This window comes from Lemur catta, chromosome 18, assembly GCF_020740605.2.
Source record: "Lemur catta isolate mLemCat1 chromosome 18, mLemCat1.pri, whole genome shotgun sequence".
NCBI lineage: Eukaryota > Metazoa > Chordata > Mammalia > Primates > Lemuridae > Lemur > Lemur catta.
Window position 1 is genome coordinate 33,649,967 of NC_059145.1, and position 25,163 is coordinate 33,675,129.

The 25,163-nt window shown below is 41.6% G+C and overlaps 1 protein-coding gene across 1 annotated transcript in view; it reads left to right on the forward strand.

The window, feature by feature from the left end:
* The window catches only part of ERC2 (ELKS/RAB6-interacting/CAST family member 2), a 421,277-nt gene that overhangs the window by 139,821 nt on the left and 256,293 nt on the right, over window positions 1-25,163 (forward strand). The window contains exon 3 of the mRNA XM_045530462.1: window positions 5,491-5,907. Within this exon, the coding sequence (XP_045386418.1) occupies window positions 5,491-5,907 (417 nt within the window). The remainder of the gene's footprint in view (window positions 1-5,490; window positions 5,908-25,163) is intronic.

Below are 25,163 nucleotides of genomic sequence, written 5' to 3' on the forward strand. Positions count from 1 at the left end.
TACACTCTATAAGTTAAAGAAGTTTCTTTTATTTCCAGTTTGCTAAGATTTTTAAAAAAACATGAAGATTCTATATCTCAGGCTGATCATAATTTTTCTTTTTTACTCTGTTAATATGGTGATTTACATGAATAGTTTTTCTAATTCTCAACTACCCTTTAATTCCAAGAAGAAAGCTATCTTGGTCATGTTGTATTGTCTTTTTTATATACTTCTGGATTCCATTTGGTAATAATATTCATTGTCTAAGTGTGAAGTTTGGCTTGTAAGTTACCTTTCTCATACAGTTCATGTCTAGCTTTGGTGTCAAGATGATCAAGTCTCACAGAATGAATTAGTGGGTACTTTTCTTCTTTCTTTTTCTCTGAAAGAGTTTTTTGCAAATTGTAATCATCTGGACTTTCTTGCCAGGAAGAGTTTTAAACTTCTGACTCAATGTATTTAATAGCTACAGAACTTTTCAGGATTCCTATTTCTTCTAGAGTTGGCTTGTGTAAGATATTTTTCTAGTAGTTTGTCAATCAGATTGTGTAAGATATTTTCCTAGTAGTTTATCCACTTTCTTGACATTTTCAAATTTATTGACCTAAAGTTAATAGCATCTACATATCATCTTTTAAATATCTTCTGTGTGTAGTGATTTCTGAGAGGTTTATTTTATTAGTCATTTCAAAGAACCAACATTTTTCTTTGTGGATGGATTATCTCTAGTGTGTCTTTGTTCACTAATTCTCTCTCTTAACCCATCCATTAGGTTTCAATTTCAAATACTATATTTTTCGTTAGTGTATATTTTTATTCTTTTTCAAATTTGCTTAGTCATTTTGGAGAGTCATTTTCCATGTTGATACTTGAAGTCTATCTTATATTTCTTTTAAAATATTTATTTGACGTTTTGAAAACCCTTTATATTCTATAACTCTCACTCACGGAAATTTCCTTGTATCTGAGAGAGAGAGAATATGAATGAGATTGCTTCATACCCCCTCATCCTCAAGCATGTGAAGCAGAAGGAAGATAAGACTCTACAAGGTACATGCGATTTGCTCAAGAATTCCTTTTGTAGGTACAAGAAGATTCCTACTAAATTTTGAATATCTTAAAAGAGAATGAAAACTAAATATAAACAAGGATTTGAGAAAATTTTGGACACTAAATTTTGGGCGGATTATGAGATTATGTTTGGTTATGCTGAAGTCATTAGTGACTGATAAAATGACTGCCTGAAAAATGGATTCTGCTTCTTAATAAATGTGCAACCTGGAAGCATCCATCATAACCACTTCTGAACAAGAAATGGCCTGGTTAGGATGGCTAATTCTTAATTTTGAGAATAGCTATAGCTGTTATAAATGCCTGCCTGTCTGCTCTTACCACTCCTCCCCACCCCATTCTTTTTTCTGGCCATCCTGAAGTATTTGTGCCAATTCAAAGGCCAGATGTTGTAGTGGTTTGAGCAGGGTTATTGGGGTTAGAGCACCTGGATGGACACCCGGCTGTGCCGCTTACCTCACTGGGTGACCTAGAGCAGGTTACTTCACTGCTCTGTGTCCCCATTTTCTCATGCCTTAAGTGGAGGTCATAACAGTGGCTACCTCACAGGGTGGTTGTGAGGATTTAAAGAGCTTAGAACCATGCCTGGTATGTGGTAAGTGCTGTACAGATTTTTGCTTTTACTGTTGGTTAACACATTGACTGCCACACTAGAAAAAAATTTTTTGCTTGGGGCCATGGCGTTTTATTATGAAAATAGAATAAAAACATCAACAACAAATGATTTTTTCTAATTTAATGAAAAATTTGTTATTTTTTACTGTTAACTATACGTGAGTTATATGCAACTTGAGAAATAGTTCTCACGGCTCACAAGGTGAAGAGATGTGTGAGTTACATATGCTTCATGAGGCCCTGGGCTGAAAATTAGCGTGAGTCAAATACAACTCAAATGGCAGTTAATGTGTTAATAGACCTGGTCTCTCTTTACCTCTGGGCTTTTACATTTTCTCTTCCCTTCCCCAGGGATGACTCTCACTTGCCCCTCCTATAAGACACAACTCAGTGGTAGCCCCTTGATTTGGGATGTTTCCTTACATGCCCCTAGCCTGGGTTCTGTCTTCTCTGAGTTTTCAGCCACTGGCTATGACTTCTGTCATAACTCTCATGACACAGCATTGCTGCTGTTGGTTTACTTGTCCACATGGACTGTGAGCTTGGGTCATTTCTTATTTTTTTGGTATTTCATGAGTGTGAGGTAGTTTACTGGATGAATATGTATTGAATGGATAAATGGAGCAATTGTCCCTCCATTCCTTTCTCCTTGACTCTCTTCTTTCCTATTTTTCTTCCTATCTTCCTTCATTTCTGCCAGCTTCCTCCCTCCCTTAACCATCTCCTCCTTCCCTAACGTCTAACTTCCTCTCTTCCTTCACTCTCAGACCTGGTGCTCACTGCAGTCTCTCAGTTTTTCCTCACAGGCACGCTGTGAGGTAGGCATTGTGATGATCCCATTTTGTAGATGTGGAAACAGAGGATCAGAGCAGTAGGTGGTTTGCCCGTCCAGAAAGGCAGCTCCCTTGCAGAGTTGTCCTTCCAGTGTGGCTCTCTGTGCTCAAAGCATTTTGGCATTTGTCCTTTGGAATTCCCTTCTGGCCAGTTTATGAACCACATAAGAAAACCAATCTTATTTTTGGTTACTCTCAGAAAGGATAATTTCCATTCTAATCCTCCCAATTCATCGTTTGTCTACAGATAAACTTGAATCGTCTCAGAAATCTAAGCCACCTCCAAAGGACAAAAGATTTGCCATCATCAAGAATATTGAAATGACTCAAAGATAGTTCCCAGATCATGCTCCCAAGAGGGTGGGCAGCAGCCGTGGCTCTGGGCTGAGGGCTGTGGATTCTCCTGTGGACTTTGTGTTGATCTGGTTTAGGGATGGGGAGCTGGTAGAGGAAGTTGTATTACCTTATAGTCCCACCTCATGTTTTTTGTGACAGTGTTATTAAGATATAATTTATATAACATACAATTAACCCATTTAAAGTGTAAAATCGTTTGTTTTTAGTATATTCACAGAGTTGTGCAACTTATAACCCTATCTAATTAGAGAACATTTTCATCACTCCAAAGAGAAATCCCATACCGTTTACAGTCACCTCCTCTGCTGGCAATCATCAATTTATTTTCTATCTATGCATTTGCTTATTCTGGATATCCCATCAATGGAGTCATGCAATATGTGGTCTTTTGTGACTGACTTCTTTCACATGGCATAAAGTTCTCATGGTTTATCCACGTTACAGTGTCTGTCGGTACTTTATTCCTTTTTATGGCTGAATAACATTCCATTGCATCGATATACCACATTTTCTTTACCCTTTCGTCAGTTGATTGACAAATGGGTTGTTTCTACTTTTTAGCTAATAGGAATTATGCTGTTACAAATATTTGTGTACGAATCGACTGATGAATGGATAAATGTGGTATATTCATGCAGTGGGATAATATTCAGCCATAGAAAGGAATGAAATACTAATACACACCATAATATGGATAAACCTTAAAAATACGCTAAGTGAAAGAAACCACTTACTGCATGATTCCATTGATACGAAATGTCCAGAATAGTCAAATCCCTAGAGAGAGAAAGTAAATTAGTGGTTACCAGGGCCTGGGGATAGGGAGGGGCATGGGGAGTGACGGCTAAAGGGTATAAGGATTCTTTTTGAGGTGATGTTCAAAAATTTATTGTGCTGATGGTTGTACAACTTCGTGAATATACTAAAAACCATTGAATTTTACACATGCTAGGAGAGCATTGATTATAAAAATTTATAGTCTCCATCATTAAACACATACCAATTGCTTATTCTGCATTCAGTACCCCGTGAGACACCATGACACACAGATGAGAAAGGGAGTACTTGTTCCCTTGTTCTAGGAATTTCTCATGGACATTCCTAAATGGGAAGATGAAGTGGATATCCATGAAGAACATAATCAAGATGATGCCTTGCCCAGTGCTAGTGTGTGAGTGTAGGACGCACTCAGAAAAGATCTCAACACTTCTGGGTGTTGGCTATTGGAATTCAGAAAGATTTCAAAATGTTGACTGCTCCAAAATTATATGTCTTAACACATAGAGTTATCCATGCCCCACGATACTGTAAGTTCCCTGTGGGCAGGAGCTATGTTTTACGTCTATCTTGATTCCTGTGCTTAGCCTTTTATTTGACCCACAGGCAGGATTATGTTTGGTGGATGACAAACTGCTGTTTCGGAAGCCTCCTGGTTTGTCCCGAGGACAAAAATGCCTTTAGCCTTGTGGCTGCCTTCTCTGACCAGCCTGGGGGTTTGCCCCATGGGGAAAGTATTGCTGAATTTACCGACTGTCTTCATGCAGGGGTTTCTTTTCTCATAACTGATAATTATTTGTTTCTCTGGTGCTTTCACTCTGATTTTGGTAAAAATGGTGACTCGAAATAACATGTGGGTGCTTTCCTGTCTGATAATACATCCAAGACTTTGGGTTCCTGGGTCAGTGAGATTTAGGAAAACTAAAGGTGCAATAAACGTCACATTTGGTTTTTCTTTTCTTGTCTTTTTTTTTTCCACATCTATCAAACATCAATGCTATAGATTCTGTGTAGCTTATGGGTCTTTGCTGTAATGAGAATTTTTTTTTCTTTCGTTCCTTCTTCTGTGAAGGTACTTTATGTCGATTAAGTTCTTTCTGTTAAATATCCTTTGCTGCTTGCACTGGACTTTTCTTTGTGTTGATTTTTTGCTTCATTTTTTTTTCCATTTCCCATGCTGTTCAGTTACTGGATGCCAGAAGAACCAAGGTTTGTCCACTCTTTGCAGCTTGTTTGTTTTGTTCTGCATAGCCTCACCTCCGTGTGTGTTTGAGTGTGTTTGTCTGTGCCTGTACTTATTCCCTTTTGCTTGCAGATGCAGTAATCCTGTTTACTAAACCTGTTCACAGCTTTATTTGTAAAAAAAATAAAGTCCTTGTTTGTGTCTACTTGTAGTGGATGCGATTATTTTCATTTTTAAATCAACAAGCCTTGATCATGGAAAATAATGGACAGTACCATAAGGAACACCTTAGGAAACAAGGAATACTGAGTCTGGAGCGTTGTGGGCATAAAGAAGGTGTGTTTGTGAAAGTTTCCCTCTAACCCTTTCCACTTCCTAAATTAAAACTCTGTAGATGTGTAATTTCCCTTGTGATTGATACTAATATGCTGTTTCTGTGTATGTGTACATTTCTCTTCTCCTGAGACATTCAGAAAGCATCATTGAATTAATTTCCCCCTCTCCATGTGCTGTCCCATGCTTCTGAAGTCACCGTGGAGGACTTCATGGCTGGCCCCTGGACTCCATGGTTAACATTCCATCTTCATGGTTTGGTGGCAGCAAGTAGCACTTGGCATTTCCATTGACTTTTTCCCTTCTTTCTCCTCTCCTGCTCCATCTTTCTCATTGCAGCACCTGCAGTTGACAATCCAGGCCCTTCAGGATGAGCTACGAACCCAGAGAGACCTCAACCACCTCCTGCAGCAAGAGAGCGGCAACCGAGGAGCGGAGCACTTCACTATCGAGTTGACCGAGGAGAACTTCAGGCGGCTCCAAGCCGAGCACGACAGACAGGCTAAGGAGCTGTTCCTTTTGAGGAAGACATTGGAGGAAATGGAGCTGAGAATTGAAACACAGAAACAGACCCTCAATGCCCGAGACGAGTCGATTAAAAAGCTTCTTGAGATGTTGCAGAGTAAAGGCTTGCCGTCCAAAAGCCTGGAGGATGACAACGAACGGACGCGGCGGATGGCAGAGGCTGAGTCTCAGGTCAGCCACTTGGAAGTGATTTTAGACCAGAAAGAGAAGGAAAACATACATCTCAGAGAGGTAAGAACGTTCACTTTATTTCCCCAAAGTCTTAATTTACAAGTTAAAATATGTTAGCAAGTTATTTTCACAGGTTGGAAGATAATCTACAGCCTTAACAAAATTCCCTTTGTCATGTACTTTGAAATCTTTCTGTCTGTGTATGAGTGCTAAACTAGAATTTTGTGTTCGTTTTTTTCTCCACTCACTGCACATATATTCCATTATTATTCAATATATATTCAGGATCCAAGCATGTGCAGCACATGTCAACTCTAAGGTGGTTTACAATTGCTTTCCCACAAGTGGCTAGAGTTTTAGAGTCTTTTAAGTATAGTATTATACTAGAGTTGTTTATCAAATATCATCTCTCTAAAGGGAAAAAAAAACCCAAATAGATGATTAACAACACAATGAACCTAAAAATTTTCATAACCGAATTGGGGGTGGGAGTTGCAGAAAGGAAAGCACATGGGTGTTTCTGGAAAGAATGGTAAATGTGCAGGCCAATTTTGAACGTTTAGGTTTAAGATAATCTTTCTTTGCATTCACATTCGTCTAGGACAGAATGTTCCAGGTTTTCTGAGTACGTGTTTTGCCCTTGGTGGATTAAATCATTTGAAGTCCTTCGGAGGCAGTCTCCCTGGCCTGCTACCACCATTGGATATTGGGATGCTCAGATATCTGAGAATATGTGGTTGAGTAGAGCTTAGAAAAAATGTGCTTGACAGCCAAGGATTGAAATTTTTACGGCAGTTGCTTGCCACCGTGGTGAATACGCCTCTTAAAAGTACTGTGTAGGCAAAACTGAAGTAGGAGACATGGGTCACGCAGAAAATAGCAAGCAATAAAATGGCATCAAAGGTATTTTCGAAATATTCTATAGCAATAAATAAAAATTCCGGAAGATATTTGTTTTGGGACCAAACTAGATTTCTTGGCATTAAAATGCCGTTCAGATGGGCAGTCCTTCTTGTGAGTCACTTGTTTGGTTGGTCACAAGACATGGCTTCCATGTTGGGATTTCTAAAATGCAGATGCTCCCAGTAGTTTTCTTTGATGTAGATTACATTTGCTTAGAACATTTGAACAGACTGTGTGTCTTCAAACTTAGTGTCCTCAACTCTTATTCTTCCTTGTTTTGTTTTCAGAAGAACTTAGCATGTTTGGGAAACTACATGTCTTGGTTTCATAATGAGTTGCTTTAAAGAGATGTTTTGCTGGGCCTGGTCTTCCTGTCCATATTTCAAGAGGGTGAATGCAGTGGGCAGACTTATAAGTTGGCCTTCAATAATACTTACCTCTTGGGATTCACAACCTTTTGTAAACTTCTTCCCTTGAGTGTTGGCTGATCCTTATGACTTGCTTCTAAATGATAGAATATGGCAAAAATAATGGAAAGTCAATGTCACTTCCATGATTAGGTTACATAAGACAGTTACTCCCATTTTTCTAGCAGACTCTACTGCTTTCTTAGCTTGCATGCTTTGATGAAGCAAGCTGCCATGTGGAGAGGCCCATGGAGTAAGGAGCTGAGAGCAGCCTCTAGCCAATGCCCAGTAAGGAACGGAAGCGCTCAGTCCAGCAGCCACAAAGAACTGAAAACTGCCAGCAACCACTTAGTGAGCTTGGAAGTGGATCCTTCCCCAGTGGAGCCTTCAGATGAGATGACAGGTGCCAGGCTGACACCTTGATTGCAGCCTATGAGAGACCCCGAAGCAGAGAACTCACCTGAGCCTGCCTGGATTCCTGACCTACAGAAACTGTGAGATAATAAATGTATGCTGTTTTAAGCTCCTGAAATATGGGGTAGTTTGTTACACAGCAATAGATAACAAATACAGTGGAGCAGAAACTAATGCTTTCCCTGTCTTACTCCACGGACCTCCCACCTAGTTTATAGAAGAGGAACAATAATTGCTGGCATATTATTATTTACATATAGATGGTGGATTTTGAAATTTTTCTTGTGTTATCTCAAAACTGTGGTTGCTAGAGGATCATTATAGTTGGAAAAAGCTATTGCTTTATTAATATTTTGGGTACCAACGGGTGATGTTACATGGTTGATGAGGCTGTGATGCCAGAGAAACCTCCATCCCTCACTCCATGGAGATCTGGTGGTCAGGATGGAGTCGCTCTTCTGCTATTAGATTCTGCTTAGTTGGCAGTAAGTCGTAGAGGGTGTCTTGTGTTGCTCTCTCCATTTAAATGAATCTAAATGCAATTTATCTTATGTTTTCTGAGATTGGTTGGTTATTACAGTGGTCTGGTGTGAATACAGATCGTGTCTAGAGCCTTAAATGACAGTTGGAAAGCACACAGAGCATTGGTACAAAAAACGCAGCCCCAAATATTCAACTAGTTTTAATGGGCATCAGACCAAAGTCAATAGCCCTTATTTTGGCTCATCACGAAAGGAAAATATGGAAAATGGCTCTCTATAAAAAGCTGATTTTACACTTGAACTCAACAAATGAGACTTGAAGGCTTGATTATGATTATGTGTGTGTGTGTGTGTGTGTTAATTTTGGTAGAGAGGGAGTCTTGTTCTGTAGTCCAGGCTGGAGTGCAGTGGTGCCATCATAGCTCACTGTAGCCTGGAACTCCTGCATGCGATCCTCCTGCCTTAGCCTCTTGAGTAGCTGGGACTCCTGGCTAATTTTTTGTAGAAATGGGATCTAGCTGTGTTGCCCAGGCTGATTTCGAACTCTTGGCCTCGAGCAATTCTCCTACCTCTGCCTCCCAAAGTGTTGGTATTACAGGTATGAGCCATCACACCAGGCAATACTTGGGAGGGTTGGAGGGACCCTTCCCAAGAGAAGGGTTGTACTGGCTTGCGAGAGTCATTTATCAAATTTTTGAGAATATTGTGAGCCTAGTATTAAATCACTGATAGCTTCAAATTGGTCATGGCTGGAGTCTTTACGCCAGGAAATTGGCAAATGCTATTCTCAGGGCCTGTCTCATCCATTCCCTTGACCATTCCTCCAAGCCTGTTTACTAGCACATCTCTGAAGAAACGCTGTGAAATGTTTACCCATAGTATAGCAAGAAGAGGCACTATGGAGTCAGAAAATTAAATATTGGAAGAATTAGGATTACGAGTGCATTAACCACACATGGTTTATCAGAAGTTTCCAAAATGGCATCTGTATGGATGCTTATATTTCTGGCACCAGGAGGAATACTTTACATTCATTCACATTGAATTCTCACAACCACCTCATTCATTCATTCATTAATCCATGCATTCATTCTTTGATTCATTGGATGAATACGTATTGAAGATCTGTTTTAGGCTATAACAACGATAACCAATAACATTTAGCTTCATGGCGCTTGCATTCTATTGGGAGAAATAGATGATAATTTTGTGGTTAAATAGAGATATGTCATGAAAGAAAAGAAGGGTGAAGCAGTAGGGACCTGGGTGGGACCAATTCATGGTGGTCAGGGGAGGCCTCTTGGAGAGGTACCGGTAGCATCAGGCACTGAGACCTGAATGACAAAAAGGAACTAGCACACAGGGATCTCAGAGGACTGTTCCAGTCCTGTGGCTGAGGAGGTAGGTGCTATTGCTTTTTCCCCATTTTACCTGGAGGAACTGAGGGACAAGCGACATCAGGGAGCTAACAGATGATGAAGCTGGTATTTGAATCAGAGTGAATCCAGAGTCTCAGTTCTGAAACCATTTCACTATGTCCCTTTTCCAAAAGAACCTTTCCCAGAGTGTGCTCTGCAGAACAGCCATTTTGTGGGCTGTTAATATGTATTATGAGAGAAAAAGGGCTGCAGGGCCAGATGAACTTGGGGAAATGCTGGATTCCAGAGTTTACTGCAGGGTCCTCAGACTCTTGAACGTGCAGATATGCATTAGTCATGTCCAAGAAGGGAACTAGGGAAGGCAGAGTTGATCTGACTCGACTTGATTTTCTCTGGCTGCACTGGGGTTCTCTGTACGACAGTTCTGAAAAATGCTGTGCTAGAAAATAAAAATAATGCCTTAAATCTGTGACCTACAAAATACATAATAATGTACAAATAGTTGTTTCCCATTGCCAAATAACTGGGTAATTTCCTTTGTTAGTTATTCTGTAAGACAATGTTTACTCTAAGTTGTGTCCATATTCTCTGAGTTTTAGAATTTACTTCTGTCAGTGTATTTTTTGTTTTTTAGTAGAAAAATGTGTCTGACTGTTTTTGTTGTTAAAACAGTAAGAATAACTCGGCTTGTATAAAGAAGTTGCCTGACCTCTGTTAATTTAAATGAATCTAAAACAGGATTTAAAATGTACTCGAGGTTTTCTGTTCAGTGTGTTCCTGATTTCTTTTTCCTCATGCACAGTTCAAGTAGGTGGGGGCTATGAGGTGCAATGCTGGGGAATGGAGTGCTAGTGGTTTTATGATTTATTCTCAGACAGGGGTGGTGGACCTCACATAAACCCCATCTCCTGGCCTTGATTAGCATATTGTTTTAGGAGATTTGGAGTTGGCATGAGTTCCATCTGGGGTGGGTTGGGCTGCTTTAGTGTCTTGTCTTTCAGTGGTCTTGAAAAGGCTGAGGGTGAAACCACTTCTTTGTCTGGCAGGAAACAACAACAAAAAGGTTTTGATCTCAACTTATTTGGGAGATCAAAACCCAGGAACTACAACCAACATGCCAATAATGTGTGCCAAGGGTTGGCTGAAACTCACTGTAACTCACTAGTGTTGTCTGATGCATTTGGATACAGGTTGATTTTATAAGACATTGTTTGATGTGGTAATAGTTTACCTTGTTCTCTAGCCTTTTCTGCAAAGAACATACTGTTCCATGTAAAGGTTTTAGAGATTGAGTGTCTAAAATACTACTGAGCTCATTAAAGAAAAACAAATGGATTTATAAGCCAGGATCCTCTTATACTTTCCTTAATATTGTTTTGATGGGTTCTTAGAAGAGAGTTTTAGGGGTCTTCGGACTTATATCACTGTAAGATGCTTGAAGGGAAAGGATATATGTTCTGCTGCTAATCCTGTTGGTCTCCTATGCTAATCCCTTTGGGTAGCTTGCCTTTCTTTGGTAGCAAGGGCAGAAGAACACCTAAGTCATGAGGGGCCATAGTTGCTAAAAAACCAGGATGAACAAAACCCCCAGGAAATAGGACCTGGGCTTCCCTCCATGCTGTGGGGGGCAGAGAGGAGAAACAGATAACATGATTTCTTGGTCTCCTGGTTTATTTATACAGGGTGTCCCCAGGCCAGTGGGAGATTGACCAGAGCAAAGGCTGTTAGCTAGAAGTTCTTGAGCCTTTACACCTTTTACTGATGGCTCAAACCTCCCCCATATAATCTCTGCCCAGACTTCTAAATGCCATGCCAATTCCCCCTCTCAAAACCATATGGCCTCGTTCTCTTTAACACACACTTGTCTCCAGTTCTGCTGACTGAGCTATGATTTTGCTGATGCAGGCATTTCTAATTCCGACTCTACATATTCAATACAGTCTATTTCTATCAACAAAGTTTATTACAGAAAATATTCCCAAACATATAAACATAGCATTTTTGTATACCTGATCTTTTACAAAGGCTGTTTCCTGTATGTAGTACAGAACTTGAACAGTTGGTCCCTATTTTAATATAGTAAATTTCTTACCCGATCAGTACATTCCATCAGTATTCCCAGGCCTCAAATATTTGCCTGTAGGTGCTCAATAAATATTTTAATGAGTGAAAAAATGGTAAATACCTAGAGAACTGCTCTGTGGTTTATTTTGTCAATATTGGAAAAGTTCATAACGATTGTACAAGCTCCATGTTCTTTCATGTTTTCTCGATCATTGTGTTTGGAGTGGAACAGGAACTTTGAGGGTAATTTTAAGTGGAAGTCTCCTTTCATTTTTTTCAAAATGTGTTGGACGTCATTGGGCATATATATGTTAAGCATCCACATGCAGGATGCTCTAGGAGCATCAGTGACAATTTTGTGGTCTTGTGCAGAGATTCAGGTGGGCTACAAGAGAAGCATCTCACTCTTATCAAGGCTTATTCTGTGCCAGGTGCTGTACTAAGTAAATACTGTTGTCATTATCCTCATTACACAGATGAGGAAACTGAGGTGCAACGAGATAAGTAATTTCCCCCAATCACACATAGCAAATGCTAGAGCCAAGATCAGGAGGCGGGCATTCTGGCTCTAGAGTCTATACTTGTCCCCATCTCATGCTCCTGCTTCTTGGGCTGGTGCACGAAGAGGGCCTTGAATGCACTCAGATGCTGGGCAACTTAGAGGCAGGAGAGCTGACGACTGGCTTCATGCATGGCAGAGCTGCTCTTCAAAGGCAAAAAAGAATTTCAACACACAGGGTGGTAGGGAAGCACAACTGGAAAAGAGATGGCTGAGTGAAGCCACAGAGGTGGGAACTGGGTTCGGCGGTGGGTTTAGGGCACAGTGAGTTTGGAACAGCTGCAACTCTGCCTTTCAGGAGGAGAAGGAAATAAAGCTGAGAAGGTGGTTTGGGATCAGATCACTGAAGGCTCTGAGTACCAGACACAGGGAATTGGCCCCAGTAGGCTCTGGGGAGGCTTGGAAGGCAGTTGCCCTGGAGAATGACATGGCCAGAGAGCGTGGTCAACTGATAGTGGATTGGATGGGAAGAAGTTAGAAGGGTACTGTGGTTGTCTAGGTGACCAAGAGTCTGAAGCTTGGTGGTGGCCATGGACATTGAAGGGAAAGGTCATCTCCACCTGCGGGCAGGACCTTGACAACTTAAGAGCTGTGTGCTGAGAGCTTTGAGGAATAAACAACTCCTTGGACCTGTGTGCGGGCAGATGGTGTGACGGTGCTACAGCAGGCAAGAGTTGTCAGCAGGAGGGGCTGAGGTTGAGGAAGGACTTTGGATGTTTTCTTTGATGAAATCGTGGTGAAACTGCCCAACCAAGGTTGAGAATGTGGATAAAGAAATGGTTGCGAAGTTCTGTCCAAAGTTGCATAAGGCTTCTCTGACTACTGCTCACTTTTATTAAGGCTTGCCTTTTTACTTACTCCTAGTAGTATTAATATTTATCTGAATACTTCTCCTTTGTGCCTCTTTCTGAGTAAGCATTTAATTCTGAATATGGTATCTCTTTTGAGATTATGTGGAATTTTCAGTGGCTGATGCCAGCTTGAGACAGAGTCTCTTTGTTCTCACCGAGCTGCGTTTTCTCCGCACACTCCATGCAGGATGGATGCCAATGAGGCATCTTTACAGAAAACTGCTCGCTCTGGACTGCGATTGGCAACACATCCAAAAGTGGGATTGCATAATTTTTACCCTTACATTTCTGAAGACATAGGAAATATGTTCACTTCTAAAAATGCTAATACATTCTTTAAAGTTTGAACACTGGATGCTAATTTGGAATGGTATTCATTTCAGTGAGTGCCATTGGCTGCTTTTTACAGCGACAGAGACTGGTGGAGCCCCAGGGAGCCATTAGAGACAGGGCATTCTGGAACCTACTGAGAAAAGAAAGTGATGGGTGAGGTGTGGAGAGAGCCACCAGGGAGGGATGAGAATGTCAGGAGGTTGTGCTGGGAGAGAGATTGCTTTTGTCATCACCCTCATCCACCTGCTTTACCATAGGTGTGATAGCTCTCTGAAACATATCTTTTTGGTAGCTGACATAATTTATCATCATCATCATTTGGTAAAACAGCACCCCGCAAATAAAGCCTCAGCGGTGAGAAAGGACTGCAAGCATTGGCGCTGTGAATATTTTAAGTGTGTTTCTCAAGTTGTGGCAACAGGAAGTTGAGACAGACTCAGCTATACTGAAGCCTGACCTGTCTTGAGTGGAAACATTAACTAATACCTTACACATGGAAGAGGCTTGGTAGTTTATATTTTAGAACACCTTCCATTTTAGTGATTTTCTCTGATGCTTCCAGCAGCCCTGGGAGGACCAGGAGGCTCAGACAAATTAAGCAGTGATGACAGTTAGCATTTACTGGCACTCACTAACATCAGCCTGTGCAAATCATTTTCCCAGGAGTGTCACCTAATCCTCCCAGTGATACTCTGAAGTGGATGGCAGGTTTTCTGTGCCTCAGGCAGGGAGGTTGAGGCCTAGAGGGATGATGTGACTGGTCCAGATTCTCAGAGAAGTAGCAGTGGATCTGGGATTAAAATCGGCCCTGCTCGTTCTAGGTGCCTTGTTCCTGACCACTCCTTGATGCTGCCAAGGATTTCAGTCTGATACAGGGTAGATTGGACACCAGGATTCTGGTCTTCTGCCTTCTTGCTCAGGGTTATTTTCTCTGTAAATGCAACAAAAGAAAAAAATGCAAAAGTCTCTGATTAATTTTCTTACCACATCTTACCAGAGCCCGGTGAATTGGGGACTGTAAATCCGAGAGGTCACAGGGCAGTGGAAAGATTAAACAGTGCATGTTGGAGGCAGCACCAGGGCTAGGTCTTCCCATTCCATTTTCAGCTCATGAAGGTGGAAGTACTTGGCCCTTCATAAATTCTTAAGGAATAGGTGAATTTTTATGAGCAGAGAATAAGGACAAATGGGTGGCACTTAGAATTGGACCTTTCCCATTTCATCTGTTAAAAGCCAGCTTTCTTTTTCAATTTTTGAACTTCTTAATTACCTCACTGCCAAGAAGAATTGCTTTGCCTCCCCAAACTGACTTTACTTTTAATCTAGTTTTCATTGGGTATTTGGAGTTTCTTTCTGTGTCAATGGTGAGACATTAAAATTGTATTTATAACTCCTAAGAGGTGCCCATTTCATTGCTCTTCTAATTGGCTGAAATTTGGAAAGGCAATATCTACTCTCCCACCCTCTCTGGCTTGGATATGAAAGGGGCTCCTTTATTTGTGTTTTCAGTTTGGCATGTAGGTTGCAGGACCTCTTAAGTGTTTTGGATAGAGTGCTACAAAGGCAATGTGAAGCACTGCTGGGCGATTCCTAGCAATGGCGATGGTTATGGCAGCTGTAACATATAAAGAATGAATTAAATCCTCACTAAAGAAAAAAATGTAGTTATATATAAGTAGTTCATAGAAAAAGGAAAGAAAGATGAATGAGACATTAGAGTAAAAATTATAAAGACTTACAACCCGTTTAGATCGAGAGTTGGCAAATGATAGCCTGTCGGCCAAAGGTGGCCTGGAGCCTGTTTTTTTATGGCCTGGGAGCTAAGAATGGCTTTTACCTTTTTAAATGGTTACGTTTGAAATGATTACATAAGTGCCTTTATAATATCCTCTCATTTCGCCTCTTGGCCCACAAAGCCTAAAGTATTTACTAACTGGCTCTTTAAGTGCGCTGACCCCTGATTTAGTAAGTAGTTTTTTGAATTAAGACATTTGGTTAAAAACCTATCTGCAATTAGTTATATTTAGAGTATCAAATCTTACTACTTTCACATGAAGCTTTTGAGGTTTTGGTTTTTTTTTTAATGAGGAAACTGTATTTTTTGTGTCGTTTCTGCCCATTTTTCTTTTACAATTATTAAAATTATGATTTTGTTCTGTTGATTCTCAGTGCACTGGGGATTGCCAGTCATCACAAGTCTGCCACTCTTTCTGGAGGGGCGGGAAAGTAACCCATGTGGATTCAAAAGGACTGGGAGAGAAGTCTTCTCTCACTTACAGAGAGGTAGAGATTGTCATCAAAACTCCAAAAGAATTAGGACTTCCCGACCTACTAAAAACCCTCCTTCCTTTTTTAAATACTTGTGTTTGTTGACACATTTTAGTCCCACACCCTTAGTGCTTTAAAATCTATGGCTGCTTTGAAGGAACTGACCTGAAAGAGAAACCGCCTGTGTATATATACAGGTCGTGTTAAAACACTTACAGGTGGTAATTGTTAGCGTGCACACTTGTGGGTTTTCCCAGGGAACGTGTTCTTAATCAGATAAGCCAGGACCTGGTCAAGAGGACAGCGAAAGGTCCCTTACCACCCTCTGCCCTTCCTCCTGCCTCCAAGGCAGGCAGATCATACTAGAGGCTCTTTGGGCAGGGTTGCCAGACATTTGAGCATTTTTAGTGTTGGGGAAAGACTGCCCATTCCTGGGATTTTGCGTCCCTGGTGTTGCCCAGGGGTTTTCAATCTCAGCACTAATGACATTTGGGGCAGGATAATTCTTTGTTGTGGGGGCTGCCCCGTGCATTGTAGGATGTTGAGCAGCATCCTCCACCTCTACATGCCAGATGTGCATAGCACCTACACCCTTCCCCAAATTGTGACAAGAACAACAAAAATGTCTCCAGACATTGCAGAATATCCCCTGGGGGGCAAAATCATCGGGCTGTGAACTGCTGGTATAGAGTGAGTGACACATGCTGCTGGTGGCTGGCCTGGGGCCATGGCAAGTATAGTAATTCCCAGCCCCACCTGCTAGCAGCCAGGTTTTACTGAGAAGGGCAGCCCAGAGCAGGATTCTTCTTTACCCAAAGACTGACTGCAGGGGACTGAGCTAGGAAACAGCCGTGCTGAGGGGAGGTGGGAATGGGGGTTTGAGCCTGAAGGAAACAGAAGGGGTGTGTGGGGGGCAGACAGACAGACAGAGGGAGAGGCTCAGAGAGAAGCTTTCTCCATCTCCCTGCTCCCTCCCTCCTTCCGTCTCAGAAAATATAGGGTTGGAAATGAGGCACATCCTGGAAAAGAAATCTAAGGGAGGGGTTGGAGGTAGTGTTTTGATCTGAGATACCACATGGGAAGATTGGGACTTTGGGAAAATAAAAGAACATTTGATTCTCAGTGTATTTATGGAGATAATAATTATGGATCTGAGAAAGACATAGAAACCTCACTTTTTGACTACCGGACTCTCACTACTAATTGGCAGTTTTATTTTACAATAAAGGTTGTCGTGGCTGCTTTCCCCAAAATGGCCTTTTGAGTCTCCCTTTCTGTTTTTTAAATAAACATTACATGAACTGCCTCCACCCCCTCGCCCCCCAGCACCACCAAACTTCAGAATAATTTTGGAGTGTAGTGGTTTTATCATGTGGAAATGCAGTACAGATGTTCAGAATTACCTTTTCTTTCCCCCTTTAAAACATCGTGACCACACATGCTTTGCTCTAAGTACCTTTAAGTATTTTTATTATTGCTATTAAAAAATCTTGCCTCGGGTAGAGCCCCACTACATCTCAAGTAAAGGCAGATATTAAAATAGCAGCCAGTATTTATGCATATCACATTAAAAATCTGAACTCATGTTTGGCTTTTTATGCAGTTGAAACCTTTATTTTTTGACCCACTTGATCCAAGTTATCTAGTTTTGTCCTCTTTTCCTGACTCTAAAACTTTAAGTTCAGACTACAGGATTTTATTTATACCCATCCCCCTCCACCCCCAGTTTTCTCTAGACTTGAGTTTTTCTTTTTACCCTGCACTTATTTTTGAACTCAGTCTGATCACAGAATGGATTTTGATGGGAGGATTTCGACTGCCAGCATGAATTAGTGCATGTTTTAAAAAGTTATTAGTGGAGCAAAGTTCTTTTCTTGCAGAAAGTCCTATAGATTTGTGGTAGGGTTTCTGTGCTTCGAGTGCCACACGCTGGGACCGGTAGTCACTTACCAAGGAAATGCTTCATCAACCCTTATCACATCTTCCACTCAGAAACCTATCTGGCAAGATTAGCTATCACTCTAAACTTCTTTTAGGTTTATTAGTGCCACTTTCATTTTGTATCTCTTGGCCAGCCTTAAAAATATTTCTCTGAAGAGTTGCTTCAAAAAACTAAAACCTCTTTAGATCTAATCACTCGAACCCAGAATTAAGAGCTCCCTCATCATCTATGTGCACTTATTAGTGCACTGAAAAGTTAATCTTGGTTTAGACCAATAATCTCCTTTAAAATGTTACTTTTCCCATCCATCATCCAAATAAGAATGCAAGGTGCTCTTTTTTGAAAGGGTAGAGGAGGCTGTTGTCATCCTGGCAGTGTCCACGCAGCAAGGAAGAGGCAAAATCTGATTGTGCCTTAGATAGCAGAGATGACTCTTGATGTTGGTATTACAGTGTACCTTCATGAAACTCACTGGTATTCCTGCCACTGGTCTCTGTTGCAGTGCTTTTATGCATGTCAGGGTTTAGACAGTTTTAAGGACTCAAGCCTCTGTTACTTTAAAAGACAAAACGCTGCATAATGACTGGATCCTTGCCAATTGCACACTGGAAATTTGAGGTGCCCTAAAAACCTACCTGTCGCAACCTCAGTGGGTATCGTTAGGATGCTGCCTAAGCAACTCTTACAGGTAGAGCGATCACAGGAGTTTAGCGGACATTTGAGGATGCTTGTGCTGAGCATGCATGTCTAAGCCCCTGTCTAAGACTTAATGACACAGGTTTCTTCAGAGGACAGGAAACCTTTTTGAAAAACTCATCATCTTTTCCCCTTTTTCTAGGCTCTGGTTATCTTTGCATGCTGGCTCCTTGCTTTGTTGCCCTGTAGACACAAATGTGTATGGCATAGAAGACTCAAGGATAATGGTCCAAAATGATCTCACTTCCTCAAATCACAGCAGCCTCCTGAGGAATCCATGTGAGCTCATGATATGGATAGAGCTCATGGACTCTGGTCTTGGGAGGTCCCAGTGGGGTGCTGTTGAGTAGCATAAATCATCATTGTCATCAGCACCACTGTTAGAAGTTTCACTAGGTGCAGGCACAGAGCTCAGTGCTGGACTCAGTAACTTCTCAGAACACTCTGAGATGCAGGTGCTGACATTGTTCCATGACTTAATTCAGGGCAGTTAACTTGCCGGAGACCTCACAGAGGACTTGACCTCAGAAATGAGAACCAATGTACCATCTACTGTTTTGTAGAAAGTCAAAATAACTTCTAATCATTTCTTCCCACCGAGTTCTTCTCCTTTCTGGCTTGTTTTCTTTGAAACTTTCCTTTTCTATTTAGTTTCTCATCTGGTTTCTATTATGACTACATTTAAAATCTTACTCTTTCTCTTAATATGTTGATTTTCCCCCTTCCTCTTATTTTAAACCTTAATCATTTTCTTCCCATCATGTTTTCATCTGCATTGTTTTATAAGGTTAATTGTCTTTGTTGTCATTTTTCTGGTAGCCGGTCTGCACTTTTGCAAGAGACCTGAGAATGCTATGGGAGGCTTCCGGCCTAATAGAATTTTGATGAGCAGTTTTCTCTGCCTCCTACAAAATCTTTGCATTCAACTATGTGAGTTTACTCTTTGGTCTCCAGCGACATGACCTATGCAGAATACTTCACAGGGTTTGAATCGACAAATGTCAAAGAAAAATGAGAAGGGATAAGCAGGAGTTGCCTTCATATCAGTTGGTCTCCTTGTAAAGCAAGTCCATGTTCCTCGTGCAAACCATTGCCTTCTCTCCTCAGGAGCAAACCTTGCCTGGTGGTATTTTACAGGTCACTTGTTTTGGGGTACAGGTGTTTGTATTGAGCTGTACAAACTCAAGGGTGACCTTCTGTCCATCGTCTTGGTTTCCCTTTGTAATTGCTTTGGACCATTACAGAGATGATTCTATTGTATGGGAAATACCTGATTAGTTGGACTTGAATGAATTAAATGTAATGCATGTTAAATACATGTAAAGCTTGGCATTTAGTAGGTGCTCAATAAATGTTCATCTACCATTACTGAATTCTCTGAGAGCAGGAATCACATCATACTCCTCTTCAATGTCACTAGCACTGTGCATACTGTTCTTTATCATTATTGATTCATATCTGCCTCCTGCTAAACTTACGCACAACTTGTGAGGAGAGATCATGTCACCTACATCTTTAATATCAGATAGTAAGTGACCAAATTGTTTGATGTATATAGAAAATGACTGGGGAAAGAAAGCATGAAACAATTAGAAGTTGTTCTAACTTTTTGGATGATATATGAAATTCTTATGATTTATCAAAATATTTTTAATGAGTTGTCTATAAGCAGTACTTACAATAGCTGCCCCTTATTGAGCACTTACTTTGTGTTGGGTGCTCAATTAAATGCCAAGCACTCATTGTAAATTTAATCCCCGTTAGAGTGTATTCCCTTTTTACAGATGAGGAAATTGGGACACAGAGAAGTTGTGATTTCCTCAGGCAACATAGGTACCATGCTGCTAGAATTTAAATACACAGTTCTTTCCCTACCCACTCTTGCCTGTAGAAATAATCACTCCTCATATTATATATCATAACTATAACAATAGTAACAGTACTCCTGCAGCTGATGTTTTTATTAAAAGATGAGAATCTAGTAGACCTAATTAAGTATATACCAAGTACCAACTTTGTGGAAAATTCTATCCCATGCCTGGACTCTCTCCTGACTACCAGTACCATTTATGTTACTGCCTAGTGGATTTCTTGTGGGTTGCAGAAACATCCTAAGGTTAACCTGTCCAGAATGCAACTTCCTGTCTTCTTCCCGCCTGTTCTGCTCCGTGGCCTTGTCTTGCTGTCTGCCACCACTGTGCACCTCCCAACCCTAATCAGAGCCCAGGAATTATCATCAATTTCTCTTCCTCCATCACCCCTCATATTAGTTTCTTATTTCTGCTCTAACAAATTGCCACAAAATTTAGTGATTATAACAACCAAATACATGATTCTTTTACAGTTTTGGGTGTCAGAAGTCTGAAATCAGTTTCACTGGGCTAAAATCAAGGTGATGGCAGGTCTGCATTCCTTCTGGGAGCTCTGGCGGGTAACTCATTCCCTTGCCTTTCCCGGCTTCTAAAGGCCCTCTGCAATCCTTGGCTCATGGCCCCCTCGCCCATCACCAAGCCAGCTCCATTGCATCTTCAAATACCCCTGCTTCTCTTGTCACAGTTGCTTCCCTCTGACTCTGACCCTCCTGCCTCCCTTTTATAAGAATTTTTATAATTACATTGGGCCCACCCAGATAATCCAAGATAATGTTTTCATGTTAAGATCCTTAATCACATCTGCAAAGTCCTTCTGCCATGGAAAGCAACATATCGCAGGTTTGGGGGATTAGGAGGCAGACACCTTTGGGGGGCCATTATTCAGCATACCATATCCTCTGTGTTCAGTATATCACTAAATCCTGCTTACTTTCTCTCACTGCAAACTTTTGGGTCTGCCCATGTTTTTTCATTTCCGTTGCTCCTACCTTTGGTCTGGTCTGGTCTTAACTGGTCCCCTAGCTTTGTGTCTGTCATAGATCATTCTTCATACTGCTATCAGAATCATCTTAGAAAAATATAAGTCTGCCCTTTCAGTATCCTCCATCACCTGAAGGACAAGGTCCAAACTCCTGAGCCTGGCTCACAAAGTCCTGCATGCTTTCCCAGCCTTGTCTTGTACTCTTCCTCTCTCCCCTGCCTCCCTGTCATCTCAAACTCTGGCTTTGCCGAACAGCCAGGCTCTGTGCCTGTGCCTGTGTTTGTGTGGCTCCCCTGTTGCCTGGCTCCCTTCCTCCTCCACCCTCACCTGACCATCTCGTATTTGTCGTACAGTATTCAGTTCAGGTGTTACCTTCCGCAGACGTCCTCACTTGCACTCCCTCCTGCCCCACACTGGACTAGGTCCCTGCCTGTGTATAGATGCCTCATATTAATAGCAATTATTAAGTGTCCATTTACTTGACTGCCTTTCTCACTAGTCTGTGAAATGTCCAGAAGAAGAACCATGTCCATTTCACTGGTGCTTGCACAGAACCTAGCAACGTCCTTGGTACATAAGAGCCCCATAAAAGTTTGTGGAATGATTTTGGAGTGAAGCTTCATTGGTGTCCTTCTGTGGAGGTTCAACTTTTTTTTTTGAATTATTTTTGGACTTATAGAAAGCTTGCAAAAAATAATACAGAGAGTTTCCACAGGTCCCTCTCCTAGTTTCCACCAGTGTTAACATCTTACATCACCTGAGCACCAGTGTGAGAACCAGAAAATTACCATTTCTGCCTGGTGCGCTGTGATACCATTAACTGAACTAAGGGCCTCATTTAAATGTCAGTCGTTTTTCTACCAATGTCCTTTTATTGCTGTCCCGGGATCCTGTGTTGCATTTAGTAGTTACTTCTTCCTACCCTCTTGCAGTTGGCAGTGGTTCCTTAGTAATTCCTTATCTTTCATGATCTTGGCATCATTGAAGCATATTGATGTATTATTTTGCTGAATTTCCCTCACTTCAGACCCTTCTGATGTCTTCTCACGATTGGACCAAGGTCATGCATTTCTGGCAAGAACACCACAGCAACAGTGCCACATCCCTCTCAGTGGATTGGAACATGGAATTCATGATGTTGCTGTGTCTTTTTATTGATGACTGGTGACTACACCAGTCTTTGGGATGTTGCTCTGCTAAGTGGATTATGGTCATTGCCATCAATGTGGCTAACATTTACTTATCAATCACATGTGGTGTGCTAGGCATTGTTCTAAACTCTTGACCTGTAGTAACTCATTTAATCCTCACAATAACCCTAATGAAGTTGAGCCTATTAATCCCCCCTTGTTACAAATGAAGAAACTGAGTCTCAGGGAAGTGGATTTCTCTGCTTAGAGCCTTATAGAGAGTCACAATCAAGGTGGTCACAAGGCCACGATTCCTAATCATCAGGTCACACTGCCTCCTTTGTGTGTGGGGGAGAGTCAGGGGGCATTGCAGCATTGCAGGTTACAGGGCTGCTCAGGGAGCAGGTACAACCCTTACTCTCTCTACAACCAGCTTCTATGCCCATCCCCATAATCCTGAACCCACCACTTAGGAGTTAGCTTTGAAAGTCTAGGAGACTGTTCCTGAGTTGGAATTAAGGTGATGACAGTGGTGACAGGGAAAGGAGTAAAAGGGGATGCCTTGAAATAGGAACCACAGCAAAGAAGGTAAAGAATGAAGAGGGCAATGTATTACAGAGGCTGGAGTTTTCAGCTTTGGTGACAGGGTCAATGATGATGCCTGTGACAGTCATGAAGGAGGCAGGATTTTGGGAGGGGAACATGGGTTTGACATTTGAAAATACGAGTTTGCATTTCAAGGCACAAGACTAGGTTAGAGATAGAGGTGTGGGAACCATTTGCAAAAGATAGGGTTTAGACGCCTCCCCAACACCACGGCAAGCAAGGAGGGTCCCAAGATAGAACTGGGGTATATCTGTGTTTAACACAAAGATAGGAGAAGGAGAACAGTGAAAAAAAACCAAGAAGGAAATATTTAGAGAGGACAGAGAACCGAAAAAACTGAGTGGTCTAGGACAAGAGAGTTCATTCATTCATTCAGTTGTTTTATGGAGAGCCTTTGACTGTAAACTATGTCTTGAGCAGACACTGGATGACAGATACCCTGTTGTGGGGGGTGTGAAGGTGGGCCCTTTGGGCTGGGTCCCTAGGGATGAGGAATGGTTCACTGATAGGTTAAGTAAGACAGAGGGGTGTGGAGGGCCTGGTACACTAGCATATGTAATGTTCTTTCTTAGACCCCCCATCTTTTCAGAAAAGCTATATGAGTTTAACCAAACCTTAATTTGCCCCTCAAATTATATTCAAATTTACGGTTTTCCTAAAGCATATGCTGTCATTAAACAATGTAGTGTTTTGAGATTCTCTTAACACCACAATGTAGTGTGGTTACTTAATCAAAAATACTAAACTTGAGCTAATTTTTTGGTGTTGTGAACATTAAAGATCCAGATGAATGAGTGTTTTTTTTTTTTTTAACTGGGTTTTGGGAATCGTGTGGATGCTGGGTGCAAAGCATGGCAATATCCCAGCATGATCCTAGGGTGGGTAGCAATAGCCAATGCTGAATAATGAAAGACAGTGTCATGTGATCTTTGCTAACAGGGTAAATGTTTGAGCTGCCAGAACAGGAAATTATAAAATGTACACCTAAAAATAATCTTATCCTTTGCCTTTTCAATTGTGACCTCCAGTGCTAAGAAACAAGAACTTTACAGAAATTCTGGGCAGTTTCTGAAACCCTTGTTTGCAATCAGCTGATTTGATTTTCTTCAGCATAATGGCAGAATATTTGTGAGGAAATTAAACTTCATCATATTCTAGCCATCTGTTGTATGGCATCAACATTTCTATCTTGATTTATGGAGACTTTTTAAAGTACTGGAGCTACCTTTGACCCCATGTGCAAATTTGCAAAACTATAGCAGCTTTGGAAGAAGTCTAAAAACTTGGAACCTCTGAGGGTTTCTCCACTGTGCACGAGTTCTGTTGTCATTCTGGGCCGGACAGTTCTTTGTTGTGGGTGGGGGTTTTGCCTGTTGTGGGCTATTTAGCAACATCCCTGACCTCCACCTACATTATGCCAGTAGCAATACCTTCCCCCTGCCCCCCAGTTGTATCACTCAAAGATGTCTTCAGACATTGCCAGATGTCCCCTGGGGGGGACAGAATCATCCCCTGTTGAGAACCAGGTCCAAAGCCTTGCTACGCCAAGTGTGGTCCAACAGCCAGCATACCATTGGTATCCTCTGGGAGCTTGCTGGAAATGCAGCAGTTCTGGCTCTGCCCCAGGTCTCTGGAATTAGAATCTGCATCTGCAGGAGACCTGTGGGCACAGGAGGCTCTACCCAGAGCAGAGTGCTATAGCAGGAGACCAAGAGCTTTCGAACCAGACATGGCTTACCATTAATAGCTGTATAACCTTGGGCAAGTTGTTTAGTCTTTCTGAGGCTCAGTTTCCTCCTCTGTAAAATGAGACTAAGAAAACCTTTTGTATTATGAGAATAAAAGGAGTGAATCCAGGCCGGTGGCTCATACCTGTAATCCTAGCACTCTGGGAGGCCAAGGTGGGTGGATCGCTCAAGGTCAGGAGTTCAAGACCAGCCTGAGCAAGAGCGAGACCCCGTCTCTACTAAAAATAGAAAGAAATTATCTGGCCAACTAAAATATATATATAGAAAAAATTAGTTGGGCATGGTGGCGCATGTCTGTAGTCCCAGCTACTCGGGAGGCTGAGGCAGTAGGATCACTTAAGCCCAGGAGTTTGAGGTTGCTGTGAGCTAGGCTGACGCCACGGCACTCACTCTAGCCCGGGCAACAAAGCGAGACTCTGTCTCAAAAAGAAAAAAAAGGAGTGAATCCAGCTGAAGCAGCAAGAAGGGGACCCAGCCCTAGTTAGAATCTTAACCGGGCTGTTTTCCTCCCCTCTCTTAATAAAGCTGATTTCCTTGGCCATGCTGCATTCAGTGATGCTTGCAGTGATGATATAAGAGGGTGAGGAAAAGCAAAATGTCTGCATTAGTGCTCTGCAAGTAGAGCAGGTCATGAAAAATCGGCTTGTTTACAGATTTTTATTTTTGAATTATCTACTTTCT